The sequence below is a fragment of the Ruditapes philippinarum genome, unplaced genomic scaffold (assembly GCF_026571515.1).
Source record: "Ruditapes philippinarum isolate M1 unplaced genomic scaffold, ASM2657151v2 ctg6395_1_1_1_1, whole genome shotgun sequence".
In the NCBI taxonomy this organism is placed as follows: Eukaryota; Metazoa; Mollusca; class Bivalvia; order Venerida; family Veneridae; genus Ruditapes; species Ruditapes philippinarum.
This window is the reverse complement of record NW_026863664.1, coordinates 1-16,640: the sequence shown is the minus strand read 5'-3', so window position 1 is coordinate 16,640 and position 16,640 is coordinate 1. Positions and strand designations below refer to the sequence as shown.

The 16,640-nt window shown below is 31.6% G+C and overlaps 1 protein-coding gene across 1 annotated transcript; it reads left to right on the top strand.

Annotated features, from left to right (window-relative positions):
• Positions 1-1,011: 1,011 nt before the first annotated feature.
• On the top strand, positions 1,012-15,588 carry LOC132722907 (uncharacterized; the record flags this gene model as incomplete). The annotated part of the gene is given in 7 exon segments (XM_060707523.1): positions 1,012-1,066; positions 4,303-4,338; positions 9,161-9,639; positions 10,310-10,521; positions 12,927-13,059; positions 15,157-15,220; positions 15,542-15,588. Coding segments are annotated over 5 exon segments (795 nt in total), but the record flags the coding sequence as incomplete, so codon positions are not given.
• Between the last annotated feature and the right edge of the window lie 1,052 nt (positions 15,589-16,640).

Sequence of the window (16,640 nt, the reverse complement as noted above, 5' to 3'; positions counted from 1 at the left end):
CGGATGAACACTAACATATACATAGAGTACTGAAATTAATTAATTAAGTGCATTAAAAAAAAGTTCTTAAAAAGGTAATTTAAATTTATTTAAGGTCACTTTGAAGAATGGTAGAAAATTGGTAAAGGCGTTGTCAGATTTTGAGTCAGATAGAATCACCTTCAGTGTGCATTTTCGTGATGTCACAAACTCAAGAACAGAATTTCTAGCACAGTGGAGAAAACTGAGTAAGTAATTTTACACTTTATTTATTGTAATAACTAATACATAACCCTCTGGAAATATCCATTTCTAGTAGCAGTATGTGCTGTATGACAAAGCTTTATAATGTCGGTTGCTTTTGAATATGCCCAAGGAACTTGCACATACTTCAAAACACTTACCCCTCACCGCTGTGGGTTCGAATCCCGACAGGGACTTTGGATTCTTTCATGTGAGGAAGCTATCCAGCTAGTTTACGGAACGTCGGTGGTTCTACTCAGGTACGGAAGGGCACCTGAGGTCTTCCTCCACCAGTAAAGCTGGAACGTCACGATATGACCTATACTGTGTCGATGTGACCTAAAAACCCAAAACAAACAAAACGTCACACTCAACTTCAATTGAAGTATTGGAGGTCAAAGCCTTACATGGTCTTTTTAGGGTATACCATGTATTTTGTGTACGGTCTATTCAATAGAAGGAAAATACATATTTAAAAACATCAAAGCATTGTTTAAACTTTATTGGCCTTACATTTTCATGCATTAACTGTATTACATAATTTAGTCTAACAGTATATTAGTAATGTAACTATGCCTTTACATTAAATCTAAAACTTAGCATAAAATTATGATCTGACGAGAAAAAGGAAGGGGAGGGAAGGGCTCATTCTGAATTCATCAATTTCAAGTCCAATTTATACCAGGCATACAAAACTACAGCATCATTTACGACACTAACAATGAAATATAATTCAAGAATCAATGCAAAATAACTCAAACTTTATTACATGTATAATTTCTTTTCTTCAGGTTTAAACAAGCCCATGTACAAGAGGCAGAGCCAGAAAAAAAGACTGCGAATGGTATGAAAACATTTTACATACATATATATTATAGTAATGATAACACTGTATTAATGATATTTATTGATTATGCATCCATTATGTTGATTATATAATTGCCAACTTAAAGTATAAACTATTGAAGACATTTGATTAAAACTTCACAGTGAAAGAGATTTTATTATTAGGAAGTGCACTCTTCAAGACTTATAATTCTACAAAAATTTTAACAGTCTCATGTATATTGATAAAGATTATTTGAGTATAACTTCTTAACTGTCAATGATAAATCATTGAAAGTTTCACAGTTGTTGAAAAAGTACTGAAATGAAATGCAGTGTTCAATGAACCATAACTGTACATTACATAGTTTTTTTAATTATCTCCCTTTATGATACATATAACTGTGCAACCATGACAGAGTTGTAGTTAGTGCATAAAGGCATGCCAAGTGTGACATCATGCCTTCAGTCATTTAGGTATAATGGAATCATTTGTTTCACTTTGATACATCCACCCCCCCATTTGATTATCAAGGAAACACACAATTATACTCAAGGAATAAACAAGCAAATTTCAATTTTAAATGTATGCAATGTGTAAAATCCTCACTTTAACTATTTATAAGTATCAATGACTACTGGCTCTAACTGTATTAAGTCTAGTAATAGGAACTACAAGTTAGCAATGTCATGATTTCCTGCATGGAAATTTTTTAATAATTTAAAGATATTTCATAATATAACTTTAAAAAATTAAGAAAGTCTTTGGAGACCAATGACCGTCGAAGAACAGGTCGATTTGTAAGTCACCTGTCTGTATCATTCATAAATGGCATGTAATTATTAATGATCTTGATGTTTTTGGTTATAATATTTTTGATTAAAGTGAAATAAAACAATAATTTCTTTTTAAGAAAATGATTAAATACCAGTGTATGAATAATTCCATGCAAAATAAAAAGTACACACAGAAGATATTGCAGAAAATATCCCTATCTATTTTATAGATTTTCATTATAAACATTTTTTGTGTGTAAATTTTAAGATTGATTTTGTATTATAGGAACATTGATAACTCTCAAACAAAAGTGTTTCCACCTTAAACGTCAAAATAATGATAGAAAATAGTAGTATCGCGTAATATGTTGTGTACTTAATTAGGTGCTATTTAATCCGTTATGTACCGGAAAAAGGTATTTTTAAGCAGGGTTTTCATTTAACCAATCATTTAGGGTTTAAAGATCATGTGCTCATCCATGCCTAAAAAAATAATCACATACCAATACCCTGTGAGCTCGCAGGGAATAATCTTTAAGAACCAATTAACTCAACATATTAAATTAATATATTTTTATTTATCTCCCTTTGTGGTGATAATGTTTGTTTGAGAAATTACTTGAGAAATATTGAAAGAACTTTTTAAACACATCACACAGTGATAGTGAACAGACAGAGGAAAAATATTGTTGAAGATACATAATGCTAAGAGTTTTACTCTTTTATTGTTGTGCAATAGTCATAATCCACTGCCTTCAAAAATCTTAACCATATGGTTGTTATAATATATTTATGTGTCTCAGTTTATATTAATTATGAGCATACCATTTGTAATTTACTGCGTTTTTGTGGGTACACAATAATGGCTGTCCCTTTACACAGAGCCAGAGGTTACCATTTTTAGCTCGACTATACAAAGTCTATGGAGAGCTGTCCAACTCCCCCGGCGTCCGCGTCCAGATTACAGATTAAAGTTTTGGTGCAGTAAAATATTTTTCACTATAACTTTGTCACTTTTCAAGGTATCAACTTGAAACTTCAAATATATGTTCCTTATCATCTACCACATCTTATGTGACAAGGTTCATAACTCAAGCACAAATATCTTCAGATTTATCTCCCCTTGAACTTAGAATTTTCCTTAAAAAATACTATTTTTTACTGTTTCTTCTTTATTTCTTAAGGTATCAATTTCATACTTCAAATATATGTACCTTTTCATCATCCACATCTTATGTGACAAGGTTCAAAACTCTAGCACCGATATTTTAAGATTTATCTCTCCTAGAACTTAGAATTTTCCTTAAAAAATACTATTTTTTACAGTTTCATATTTATTTGTTAAGGGATTAACTTCATACTTCAAATATATGTACCTTATTAATAACCACATGTTCAGTGACAAGATTCATAACTCTTACACCAATATTGCAAGAATTATCTCCCTATAAACTTAGATTTTTTTACTTGAAAAATGTTACTTTTTACTATAACTTTTTTAGTTTTAAAGGTATCTACCTCAAACTTCAAATACTTATTCCTTACCATCAATTACATTTTATGTGACAAGGTTTATAACTCTTGAAGCAATATTTACAGATTTATCTCTCTTTTAACTTAGGATTATCTTTAAGAAATATTATAACTTCTTCACTTTTTAAGGTATCTACTTCAAACTTCAAATATATATTTCTTATCATTACACACATGTTGTGTGACAAGGTTCATAACTGTAGCGTGACTATATCCAGAATTACCCCCTTTGATCTTGGAATTTATGTTAACAATGTTAATTTTTTACCATAACTTAATACATAATTATACATAATTGATTTGTCTTTCATAGCTTTGTCTTCCTGACTGCGTCCAGTATTTTATTAGTCGAGCTTCGCTGTTTCCTGTGACAGCTCTTGTTTGACTAGATCTAAAGGCTGTGAGCAGAACTTTTTCTGTTTACCTATTCTGTTCATATTGACTTAATAATGGTTATGGTCCTTGATTTTTGGTATTTTAAAGACCAAAGCGGGATTATCTTTGCTCTTTAAAATATTTAGTAACACTTTTTTGCTGAAATTTGCGTTTGACGGTAAATTTTTGTAACTTTGTTAATTGATATGTTTGATACATTTTAATACAAATAAGCTAAACAAAATATTTGAAGTTTAACCTCATCTTAAGTTTGAACTGTAAATGACCTTGACGGTAAAGTTTAAAAATAAAATTTAATTAAGGTCGAGTGTTGGTTTAGTTGCTACGGTGTCTGCCTATCAACCCAGGGATCATGTGTTTGATCCCTACATGGGGCACAGCCATGCTTTCTCATATAACACAAGTACTGGTTAGTTCCAGGAAGTGAACTTGTTTTCTATGAAAATCCTTCACTAAAATGATCTTCCACTGAGTGTTGGCCTATGGAAAGAAGAAAAAAAGTATTTGTGTTGTATCTAGTATCTGAAAAGATTTGTTTTGATATTGCAGGAATTATTTGAACAGTGTTGAAGGACAAGTTGATAGGTAAATATAATTATTTGAAACCACTTAGGTAAGGCAAATTAATGATTTACTTAAAGTAACATAAATTTATGTTCATCCAGTTGTAAATGGTGTATGTACAAGTCATAGTCATAATTATTTAGTTTTTGCCATCATTGAATTCAACTTTATAGTCTAGTTAATTTTTTTAATCAAAAGTGGTCCATTGCTATGTTAATTGATGAAAAGTAGTATTTCTTGTGCATGTGCAATCTGCATAGGGCTGTTAAGATCATCGCCCTGCATTATATAGTAGAAGTTTATTGACAATTTGAGTAAGTTTAAGGTAAAAAGTAGAGAATAATATGAAATAACTTTAAACAAAAACTCAAAAGATGCCTTTATAGTTTTGTAGGCAAGATTGCCATAAAAATGTATGACTGTTTAATAATTCCCCTTTACAATTATCACATAGACCTTAAATTGAGATAATATGAATTGAGAAAATATAGAAATTTATCTATTAGGCTAATAGATATAACACGAGGTGATAATTCTTATCTTTGATCAACAGATGATTGGAAAATAGCAAATTTTCCAATAAAAAGGATTAACAATTGCCTATTTACGCCGCAAGTTTAAGACTGTTTTTTCAAATTACAAATGAGTGTAATTTTGAATTATTGTCAAATACGTATTTTTGGCATTTTCTAGGCAAAATTTTGCTGCAAAAACGTTCTATAAGAGTATTAAGAATTTAAGATATTCATCATATTGTGCCTAAATGCCAGGACAACAAACCAAAATACACATACGCTTTTCTTTGATATTTAGATATTTGCTAAAATAATTGCCGATCATAATATACAGTTACATTCCTCCATTTACGGGGCATTGGTCTATTTAAGACCATACGTGTAGGGTTTATATTTAATGTGGGGCATACATAAGGCCTCGCAACTCTAGCATGTTTAAAATGACGTATGGAGGTGTAGGCTACCCTTCTAAAATAGTGCCGGTAAGCCGGTTTTAATAGTTAATGCTATATGCACCACAAATGTATATATTTTTATGGCATGGCCATGTAATGGCCGGGGGCAATTATAGTGTTACCCTGTTCCGTCATTCTGTCATTCCGTCATCATCAGTTTCCGTTCATTATCTTAGTAACGGTTGCACACATTCAACTCAAATTTGACATATGGATATGTCATGAAAAAATACAGGTTAAGTTCGAATTTAGTCATGGTTCAATGATTTTTGACAGAGTTATGTCCCTTTTACTTTAAAATAATATGAAATTTTCAGTTTCCGTTCATTATCTCCCCAACGGTACAACACATTCAACTTAAACTTGACATATGGATATGTCATGAGTAAATACAGTTCAAGTTCGAATTTGGTCATGGTTCGATGATTTTTGGCAGAGTTATGGCCCTTTTACTTTGAAAATAATATGAAATTTTCAGTTTCCATTCATTATCTCCCCAATGGTACAACACATTCAACTCAAACTTGACATATGGATATGTCAAAGGAATGCGCAGGTCAAGTTTAAATTTGGTCATGGTTCAATTACTTTATATAAATATATAATTTTAATTTATATAAAAACGGACTGCATGAAATAATGCCACTCAAGTCGGTCTTATATATGGGCCCCGTAGGTGATGGTATGTGTGAATATATATATACCAATATATATATATATATATTAATACACATGTTACAGATTATGATATATAATATATATTTTCTTAACATGTCATTTATCAGTCTATGGAGAGGATTCATACTTCGACACAACTAGTGTGACAAGACAGGCCTATTTAAATTATTAAAAGGAAACATTAAGATTTGTACAACCCGTTTATTTTTTGTTTGCTTTTAGAAAAAGTAAAAAGTTGATCTGATTGCCCCGCCCTGAGCGGTGGCTTTTTTTCTATTTTTAATTACAGTGACCTTGACCACAGCGGGTTCAAATCAAATGCAATACCAACCGGGGTCTTCATATAAACTTGCTACACACCATGTTTGATAGCAATATCTCATTCCTAAACAAGTTATTATCTGGAAACCATTTTTCTATTTTTAGTAACGGTGACCTTGACCTCAGGTTGCAATACCAACCGGGGTTTTCAGTTAAGGTTGCTATATATCAAGTTTGATTACAATACCTCATTCCAAACTCTAGTTATTGTTAGGAAACCAATATGTGGACAGAACAATGGACGGATGCATATACCCCCTTAAATTTGTTTGTGGGGGTATAATTACTGACAAAAAGTTGTCTAATAATACCTTAAACAGAGTTATTTTGTATGCACTCTTCGATAATTGAATTATTTAAGTCCGGCATATTTTCCTATCTCTGTTGTAAAAGTCAGTTTAAAAGTACTTACTGTTTTATGTCATCCCAAAATTACTGTTTTCTGGGTGGAATAACTTGAAATTACTTCTATAAACAGGGTTCTTACAGTCTTAAAAAGTGCTTAATTTTGAGTCCCTTTCTTAAAAATACTTTAAAATGTAAAAAGTGCTTTAAAGTCCTTGAATTTGATTATTGTCTTGAAAAGTGCTTAAAAAGTGCTTAAATTTGATGAAATTTTGCTTGAAAATGATTAAATGACATAGAGTTGATAAAAATCAACAGTTAACAAAATAAATAAAAATGATCCAATTAAGTATCAAAATCAATAAAATGTTTGCTCAAGGTAGCAGTAATTGATCAAATTGCAGTTGTTTTGAACTAAATTGTATTTGATGCACCCTTCGTTGTTCTTCTATAAAACCTTAAAATTTGGCCAGAAAATGTGTATAATTCAAGAAAAAATGGTGAATTAACTATCCTTCTTAGGTTGAATATTGTGTCGATATATGTGCAACAAATGTGCTTAAAAAATAGAATAACGTATTTAAATAGTGCTTGATTGGATGTCTGTGTGAAACCTCAATTATTTAAAGCCTTTCCATATGATAAATTGTAGTTTTTATTTGTTTGGGTCGTCAGACCAAACAAATAATGGTAGCGAAATTTCAGAGTATAATGCTGTTAATTGCAAATGCCGAAAGTAGTCCACTTTTTTGAAGCGGTTACTTCCCTTTATATGTACACTAACGCCGAAAAATTCAGGGGAGATCACTGCGTAAAGATGGTCAAAGACAGGCACATTAATTTTCAAGCAAAATAATTCCCGAATGGTCGAATATTTCTAATATTGTTTTATTGTATTTTCTGATCGAAAATAAGTAAATACAAAGCGGACATTCAATCTCTGACACAGAAGTTTACGACAAACCTAACAACAAGTAGTTCTCAAAACAGCTTAAAACTAGCGATTTAAAAGAAAGAAATATTTTTATTTTGTTACAAGTATCCAACAAATTACAACGCATTCAAAGTTTAAAAATAGTGTTGGCTTATAGAATTGTCAATAAATGCACAATCACAAATTACGCGGATGAATATGATTTTATCAATGAAAATACTATTTTTAGCGATGTCGATTACCGAATACTACACAAACCGAGTAGTGGAATATATAGATTCTACATGTCGGACTGTTTGGGCGAGAAGATTTTCGCTGAATTATTCACATCAATTCTAAACAACAGGTTTATCCTGAACAAAATACCTCGAAATTAATAAGGATTACAAACCCGAAATGCAATGGTAGTTCTAAATTAAGAATGACCTGATGTTATTCAGACATTGTTTGTAAACCTTCTCCGTGGTGCAGGGGTAACGCGCTCGCTTCGTGAGTGAGAGGTCTCGAGTTCAAATCCCAGTCGAGGAAACATTTTTTTTAAATTCTTTTTTAAGTGTCTTTGTTAAGGAAGTAGCCATGATATGCAAGGATAAAGTGTAGCTGTCGTAAAAAATGAACATAAATGATATTTTGATGCAACTCTAGTTATGCAGAATTCCGTATGTATCAAACTCTGGTGCCTGGCAAAATGAATTATAATCCATCAAAATAAACTTACACAGGAAAATACATACAGATATACAGTACGATTTAGATTGCAAAGATCAGAAAATACCACAGAACTTGCAGCCCTTTGGTTCCTTATAAATATACATGCTTATAGTAAGCTCCAGGATTATTTACATATGTGTTGAACAACAGTTAAAGTCGTTACACGCCCTGATTTAGAATAATATGGTTTTCTTCAGGCCGTTCACATATAAATTCACCGTGGCTGAAGGGTTTTCGCGCTCGCTTAGGAAGCGAGAGGTCTGGAGTTCAAATCCCAGTAAAGGCAACTAATTTTTTTCTAATTGTTTAAGCTGGAAAAATTGGTGGCACTCGCAACCTGTACCTTTCTTACATTCTGAGACCCAAACAAATTCAGCGCCTTCTGTGCTTTGATTATTTTTGGGTTTTCCCCCATATGCAGAATGTGCATGTGCAAAATGCAACATCCCATTATTAATTGTATTGTAAAAAGGTCTATAACCACATGACTCACACAAAATTCATTAATTACCATTGAAATGTATTGTTATATACTGTTCAAATGATAAAAAAGTGGGAAAATCTTTTTATTATAAATTAAGGCAGTTGTATTATTTGATCATGAACATTTATCATTTATAATATTAATTGTTGTTTAGTATTTTTCTGTTTTGAGTGCCCCAAATGAACTCTGTTTTGTTTTTATGATGGAGTTACTTGCAAAAATTGTAAACCTGGTTAAGTCCTCACATTGCGATGTTTCTTGTTTTAACTTATATTCTGAGGTTTGTAATAATAAGGTGTTTCAATAAATTGATTTATATTATACTGTTAGAGAAAATAATTCACTTATTTACTTGTTTAGAAAGTAAATACATTTCATGTTTTGTTTATTTTATTTTAAGGTACATGTGATGTTCACGTCTCAAACCTGATATCACCTGCACCTTCCAGGTTAACAAGAGATGTCGACTATACTCATGTTGGTCAACTGGGGGAATCCTTCAAGGACCAGGATTTTGGACAGATTATTCTGCTAGTTGGTATGACCTGTTGTAATGTTGTCCTTGAGAATTTGGTTCAGCCGGGGGCTGCAGAGATTGAAGTGTTAGGTGGTAACCATACCCGTCTAGCACTTCAGTCTCTGTTTGATAAAGGACTTCTGACATCGCCAATAGTTAAAGTTAACCTATACAAGGCACTTCCAAGAACAGATGCACTTGCTATTGGAATGCAACACAATGTCATCTTAGAAGAGAAGAAGAAGCCCCTGTCATTTGTGGACAAAGTGAAACTGATGAGGGAATGCAGGCCAACTGAAATGATGAATGTCACTAAAATTTCTTCATGGAAGGACATGCTGTGCATCATATTTCGGGTAGAGGTATGCAAGACTTTTGTCGGATTGTTTAGGGATAAAAAGTTTTTCATACACTAAAAGATAAAAGAAAATTGAACCTACCTGGTACTTATATTTTGTCATAATTTAGGTTTATAGTTATGCAATTTTTTTCTGATATAGTGCGTAAAAATTAAATGTTTTTTAAGTAGTTTCTTTTAATTTGGAAATCTTGAAAAATAATGCATAAATGTTAAAAAAATTTGTTTATATCTGTTGATCATTCACTTTTCATGATGACATAATTATGATTTTTCACCAAGTTATCAGGTATCGTTAGCTTGATATTTTCCAAGAAAATTTTTTGATGCATAGTCTTCATCCTTGGGCACAACAACGTTTGGACAGGGCTATCACGAAAACTAAACTAAACTCAACCACTATCAGACTAAATTATATGACAACATGGACATATAATTTAAGTATGACCTTGTATTGTAAATGACCTTGTTGCCATGACATGTATGAAATATTAGTTTAACTTTCTACCAAAAAAAGAAGATATTTTCTTTGAAAACCCCTTGCTAAGTCATTTTCTTCATCTGATTTAATTTTGCCTGTGGAAATAAGAAAAATCATGCCTGGGGATAGATCTTGTTAACATTTTAAGTGTCAATTACCCAGTATTTTAAGGAAAAAAAATGGTTAATTTCAGTGTAAGAGGAAACTGCAGCAGAGGATGCCTCATCATCTACAAATGGCACAGCTTCCAGAGGAAATTTTTGAGAAGGTTCTGAAAGTAAACTCAAAGAAACAAGTGTCTGAGAAGTTCTTTCGGCCAATGCTGAGAATGAATAGCAATGATGCTTATCATGAATGCTTGGATGATCTGCTAGTAAATGGTCAGAGTTCATTTAAGAAAAAAGTGTAAGTGATAATAATATTGTGATCAGAGACTAATTACTTTAATAATTTTGTGCAATTATTATGTGCATGACTCATTGAAGAATTTCAAAGGAAAAAAAACATTTTGTGTTTAAGGTGAAGGCAATATCACTTCAGGCAAGACTGTGTATGTTTATTGAAGGCAGTAGGGCTTTGCAATGTTGTTTTAATTGTATTGAATAATACGCATTAATAACTTCACTTAAATTATACATATATATATATAAATATTATAATGGATTGGAAAGTTATGTCAGTATTTAACTTGACTTATTTATCAAGGTGAGACTATCCTTGCAGAGTGATGATGTTTTGCCTGATGTTTAAGCTTTGTAACTTCTTGTAGGACTAAAAAACATGTCTTTCAGGTCATAATTGATGGTCAATGTCCAAGGGTCAGAACTCTTGGCTTTAATTATGACTTAGTTATGACCTTTTTGTAAACATAGAACAATTCATGATTTATGTTTGCAAGTTTAAACTTCTGAATGCATTCAATTGAAACATAGTGACCAATAGTGTGTTAATGTGGCTTTAACCCATGCAGAAAAAAAACTATCTTACACAATTCTTGCAGATATATGATTTATGGCCATTTTTGAACTTCAAAAATTCCTGAATGCAGTTTTACATGCTACACCAATCTATTAAACCAGTGTGCATAAATGTTGTTGATTTTCATTCAAAAGGGGATCCGTTAAAATTACTTATGACATGAAATGATACAAAATTGATTCTTAACCTATTTACTTCTGCATATTTAACAAGTGTTTAGGTCAAAATACTTTTTTGACAGAGACATGGCCCTTGAATATAAAAAGTGATGTCAGATCAATCTAATGATCTTAAGAATCAACTGTTTATTTATTGGGCAAGGAATTTTGCATTCATTGCTTAGGACTAAGGTTGGTTCAAAGTTTCATAAACATTTTTTGACATCTGAGATCGGTTTGACTTCCTGTAAAATTTACAATTGGTAGAACTGAATATAAGAAAAATTTTCATTGGTCATTTGTAAATTACAAACTGAAATCCGGGAATTTAATTATTCCATTCTAAAATAATATGCTAGTATATTATATCATATTATTCTAGTATAATAATCTGAATAATCTTTCTGAAATGCACATCCAAATTATGATATAATCTAAATGAGTATCGGAAACACACCTTCTCTGTGAACTTTCTCCTAATAAATATTTTACACTGCTTTAATAATTTTCATTAATTATCCAGTGAATATCTTATTCAATATAAGAATTTACTGAGTTATAAATGACATTCTGCAATGATGAAACGACTTATAACGTCCATGATCCTGGAAAATCATGTGCATATCGAAAGACACCATGCAAGTAAAAGCAGTTTTACCCCATCCGATTATCTTTTTAGCTCACCTCAGCATGCTCAGGGTGAGCTTTTAGGATGGATGATTGTCCGTCGTCCGTCCGTCGTCCGTTCACATTTAGTTGTTAACACTGTAGCGGTCGCATTTTTGCCTCAATCATCATCAAACTTGGTCAGGATGCTTATCTATTTGATAGCTCGGATGAGTTCGAACATGGGTCATCTCGGATGAAAAACTAGGTCACATCGCCCAAATATGGAAAAACCTTGTTAACATTCTAGTGGTCACATTTTCGACTCAATTATGATCAAACTTGGTCAGGATGCTTGTCTAGGTAATTGCTTGGATGAGTTCGAAATCACATGTGAAACTAGGTCACCGGAGCTAAAAATAGAACAATCTTGTTAACACTCTAGTTGCTACTGTTTTGATCCAAGTATCCTGGAAATTGGTCTGAAAGTTTGTTTTGATGATTTCTAGGTCAAATTTGAATATGTGTCACCTGGGTAAAAACTAGGTCGCACTGCTCAAATATGGATAATCCTTGTTAACACTGTAGTGGTCACATTTTTGACTCACCTGTCATGAGACTTGGTCAGAATGCTTGTCTAGGTAATTGTTTGGATGAGTTTGATAAGTCAGGTGAGCGATCTAGGGCCATCATGGCCCTCTTGTTTAAGATACTTCTTGTTACAACTACTGAAAATATTTCATTGAAGATTACTATGCAACACCGTAACTATGTTGTATGTTTTGAATTTTCTCTCCTGCTCAATTCCTACGTTATTCGGGTACTACTAATAATTGAGTATGATTTCATTGTAACTGACCTTTTGTAACTAGACTTGTATTGAGCTTTTATATGAGATATACATCAGTCAGGGTGAATTAAGCTTCTCTCAAGATTAAACGTTACATAGATGTTCTGAAACAAAATACTAGACACTTCAGAACCAAATTGAATTTTCAGTGGTATTTGTGTTCTCTAGTAGTTACCTTACTAATTACTAATATAATAGACGATTATGTTTTATTTCAGGGCAGATTTTATTGAGCAAGGATTTGTTAGATCAAGAAAGGAATCTACCACACAAAGTGCAGTGATGACAGAGTGCTCAGATGGGGATAGTGCCTGTGATGAAAAAGAAAATATTGAAACAGAAGAATTGAAGGTAGAGTGTAGTAGCACTGATATGGCTTAAAAGATTAACTTAAATTAATGTTTGTAATCATGGCTTATTATTGACCAACTTTATGTTTCTTTAGCATCTTATGTCTTACTATTGCATTTTAGTACATTACATATGTTATGAACTAATTTAAAGATAAGTGTTTAAAAATGTCCTCATATTGGTTTGAAACTTTGGGTATATTGTTACTGATCATCACTTCCAGGCAAGGGGATGTAACTTTGCATGGATTATTTACAAAATTATGCCCACTTTTATATTCCTGAAAATATGTTTTTGCGCTTGGTGGTCCTCCATCTGTTAGCAGTTTTTGTTTCTGGTCTGTATCTTTGAACTGGTGGATATAAAATTTAAACTACTTTGCATAATTTTTTACCTTAATGAGATGATGTGCAGACCATAGGTTTGATATTTCTCGAGTCAAGCTAGGTCACACTTTGTCATTTTGTATTCACGGAAAACACATTTAAGTATTATTTTGGTGAAATTACACTGCTGAAGTTAAAATTTGTAGCATTGGCTTGTTGGCCTGTACAAAACTTATGTAGTCTCGGATGAGAAAACACATGTCAGTCTTATTTTGTAAAACTACAATACAAAGAGCTAAGCTATTTAGCATGTAGTGTTACCTTGTGAATGTATGCAAAATTGATATTAATCTTTCCCCTTAGGGTCAAAATTGTCCTGCCTCAGAGTCATATGATTAAAAAAACACTTTTAAGGCTTATATAAACCTACAAAGAGTTTAGATATTTGGCATATAGCATCTATTTGATGATTTGTAGATTTCTACACAAATTATATTAATCATACTTCAAAATTAACCCTGCCGTAGACTCAGGTATAAGAACACACATCTTTTTGTGGATAAATACTATTATAATTATATAAATACTACTGCCTCTGTGGGCTTACCACATTTTTCCAAACAATCCTTCCAGTCATAAAAAGTGACCAAAAAGTGGGTTACGAATAGCACAGAAGTATGATTTTCAATTAATTTCTAAGTATATTTCTTTATTATCTTTTGCATATTTTTCTCTTAAATTTAGTGCCCCACTTAATCTATTTATAAGATTCAAATGCTAGTTTTTTATGCTTTTGACCATAGTTTTGCTATCCTTTATTGATTAATAACAGTAATTGATGGTGTCATGTCTCAGATGCATACTCTAAGGTTACCCAGATATACATAATTCAGTACTCTAGTTAAGATTGAGTCAATTAGTTTTCACTACAAGTTTTTTAACTGATTAGTTTAACACTTACTACTTGTAGTTACCAATTTAACATTTTTTTCATGTAAATCCTTGTTTAGTAAGGTTAATAACTACATTTCAAAGATTAAAACAATTCAGTATTAAGAGTTCTCTTCACTAGTTGCAATAGCAGAGAGGAAGACCTGAGAAAATGTACTTCAATAATGTATTATAGCAATGTATGCAACACACAAACTTAATGCACAGGTGTTTACATTTGTTCAACTGTGTTATATCAATCAAAATGCCTAGAATATTACTGCAGAATAAATTGGTTTCTCATTGAATAAGAGTGATTTAACTTAGGATGCATGTGGCTTGACAAATTTTGCCACTTCATTTTTCATGTAAACAAAAGGAATGATACATTTATTCACTGTCTGCATTTCAATTTTTTTTAGTCTCATGATTTAAAATCCGAGATGTAGTTGTGGTCAAAATGGATCATAAAGATTAATAACTACACCCTATCTAAAATCCAGAGTTATGAGACCCCTTGTTCCCTTCAACTGGAAAACTTAAAACAAAAATTATGTAAAAGATAAAAAAAATATTTATATCCGGAATTGAATTAAAAATGTTTTGTGAGATTTCTTACCCAATTTTAGTAAAAAGAATTTTCATTTTTAGGTTGGTTTGTACTATTCTAGAAAATTGGAGTGTCAGTGAATGTCAATAATGTAATATTTAGCATACAAGACCTACATCAAAAGTTACAATTCAGGAATAAATATGTCCTGTCATTTCAACAAAATCTCAGTGACGCCCCTTTAATAAGCTTTGCTATACAAGTCAGTCATTAAAACATGTTTAGCAACAGAAAATGATTACGTCATTGCAAGAAGAAAGAAATAAGCTACAGAAAAAGTTGGATCTTCTACAGGGTAACATTTTAATCATTTAGCATCATATCAATTTTAAAATGCATCAATTGTATGGGTATAAATCATTCATTGCTTATTACTCTGTGACTATACATGGATTCATCAAAACTTGGTTTTTAGGATGATACATTTTTATAAAGAGATTTATTACCGTAAGTTTCTATTCTAGAAATTTAACTTTAATATACCTACTGATTTATTAATTTAAGGGAGAATTTTCATTCATGAGGATTTCTATAGAAGACATAATGCATGACTTTATGAATACATATTAATTGTGATATACAATGAATTATAAATGTATTTGTATTTCCATTTCAGATTACAAGCGTAAGAGAGACTCAGAAGACCCAACTGAGCCAAAACAGGTATGTTAACTTACTTTTCAATAGTCCCTGCAATTCTTCTGGATGAAAACATTCTTTCTTTATAATATAATTTGGTGAGAATATAGACAAAAATATGCATTTATTAATGCTGATACATAATTATCACTTATCGTTTATTCAAAAACATTGTCGTTAAAGTGTCGGGAAAATGGCATTAGTCCAGGGTTCAGATAGTCTTCTTTTGAGAGAAACATATAATATACAAAGAAAAGCCTGACTCAAGTATCTTGTTAATCAAATAAAAGTTTGTGAGTGGTATAAACATTCCGGAAAATTGAAGGAATCTAAAAGAAAATACATGATGTTGGTTGGATAAAAGAATGCATATTACTTGAATGTTCCCTGTAATTGTGGCACATGACAAAAGAAAATTATATGTTTGACCTTGCAGAAATTTAATGAGATGGCATTTTTTACAAACTCTAATTATTTCTGAATTGCAAATATTTGATATAGATATTTAGCATGAAACATTTTTATTGACTCACTACCATGTTTGTTCGAATAAAAGCCCTGGGTTTGAAATTGGCCCCCATCCCAAGGGGCATTGATCTTCTCTATATGTGTACAAAAAAAATCATGTATAGTAAAAATTAAAAAAAATGTTCTTTAAAAAAAAACACAAGAGCTAGAGCTTACATATTATTAATTGTGAAACATCTTCTAATTAGTGTCTACCAAGTTTGTTATTTGGCCTAACCCAAGGGGTTATATGATTTTCTTTTATGTATATAGTAAAAACTTAAAAAAAAAACTTTTTTAAAAAATCAAAAGAGCTAGAGCTTATATATTTAGCATGTAACATCTTCTAGTGAGTGCCTACCAAGTTTGATTAAATAAAAACTATGTGGTCACAATTGGCACGGCCCCAGTGGGTCATTGATTTTCCTTATATGTACACATCTTTTGGAACTGTTGTTTTCCACATATCTACTGGTGAATTATAAAGGGTCATCATGGCATGCATAGTTCAAACTTTTATCATATGTCACCATTTGACATATATATTGAGACTGGTTTTAGTGGTATGG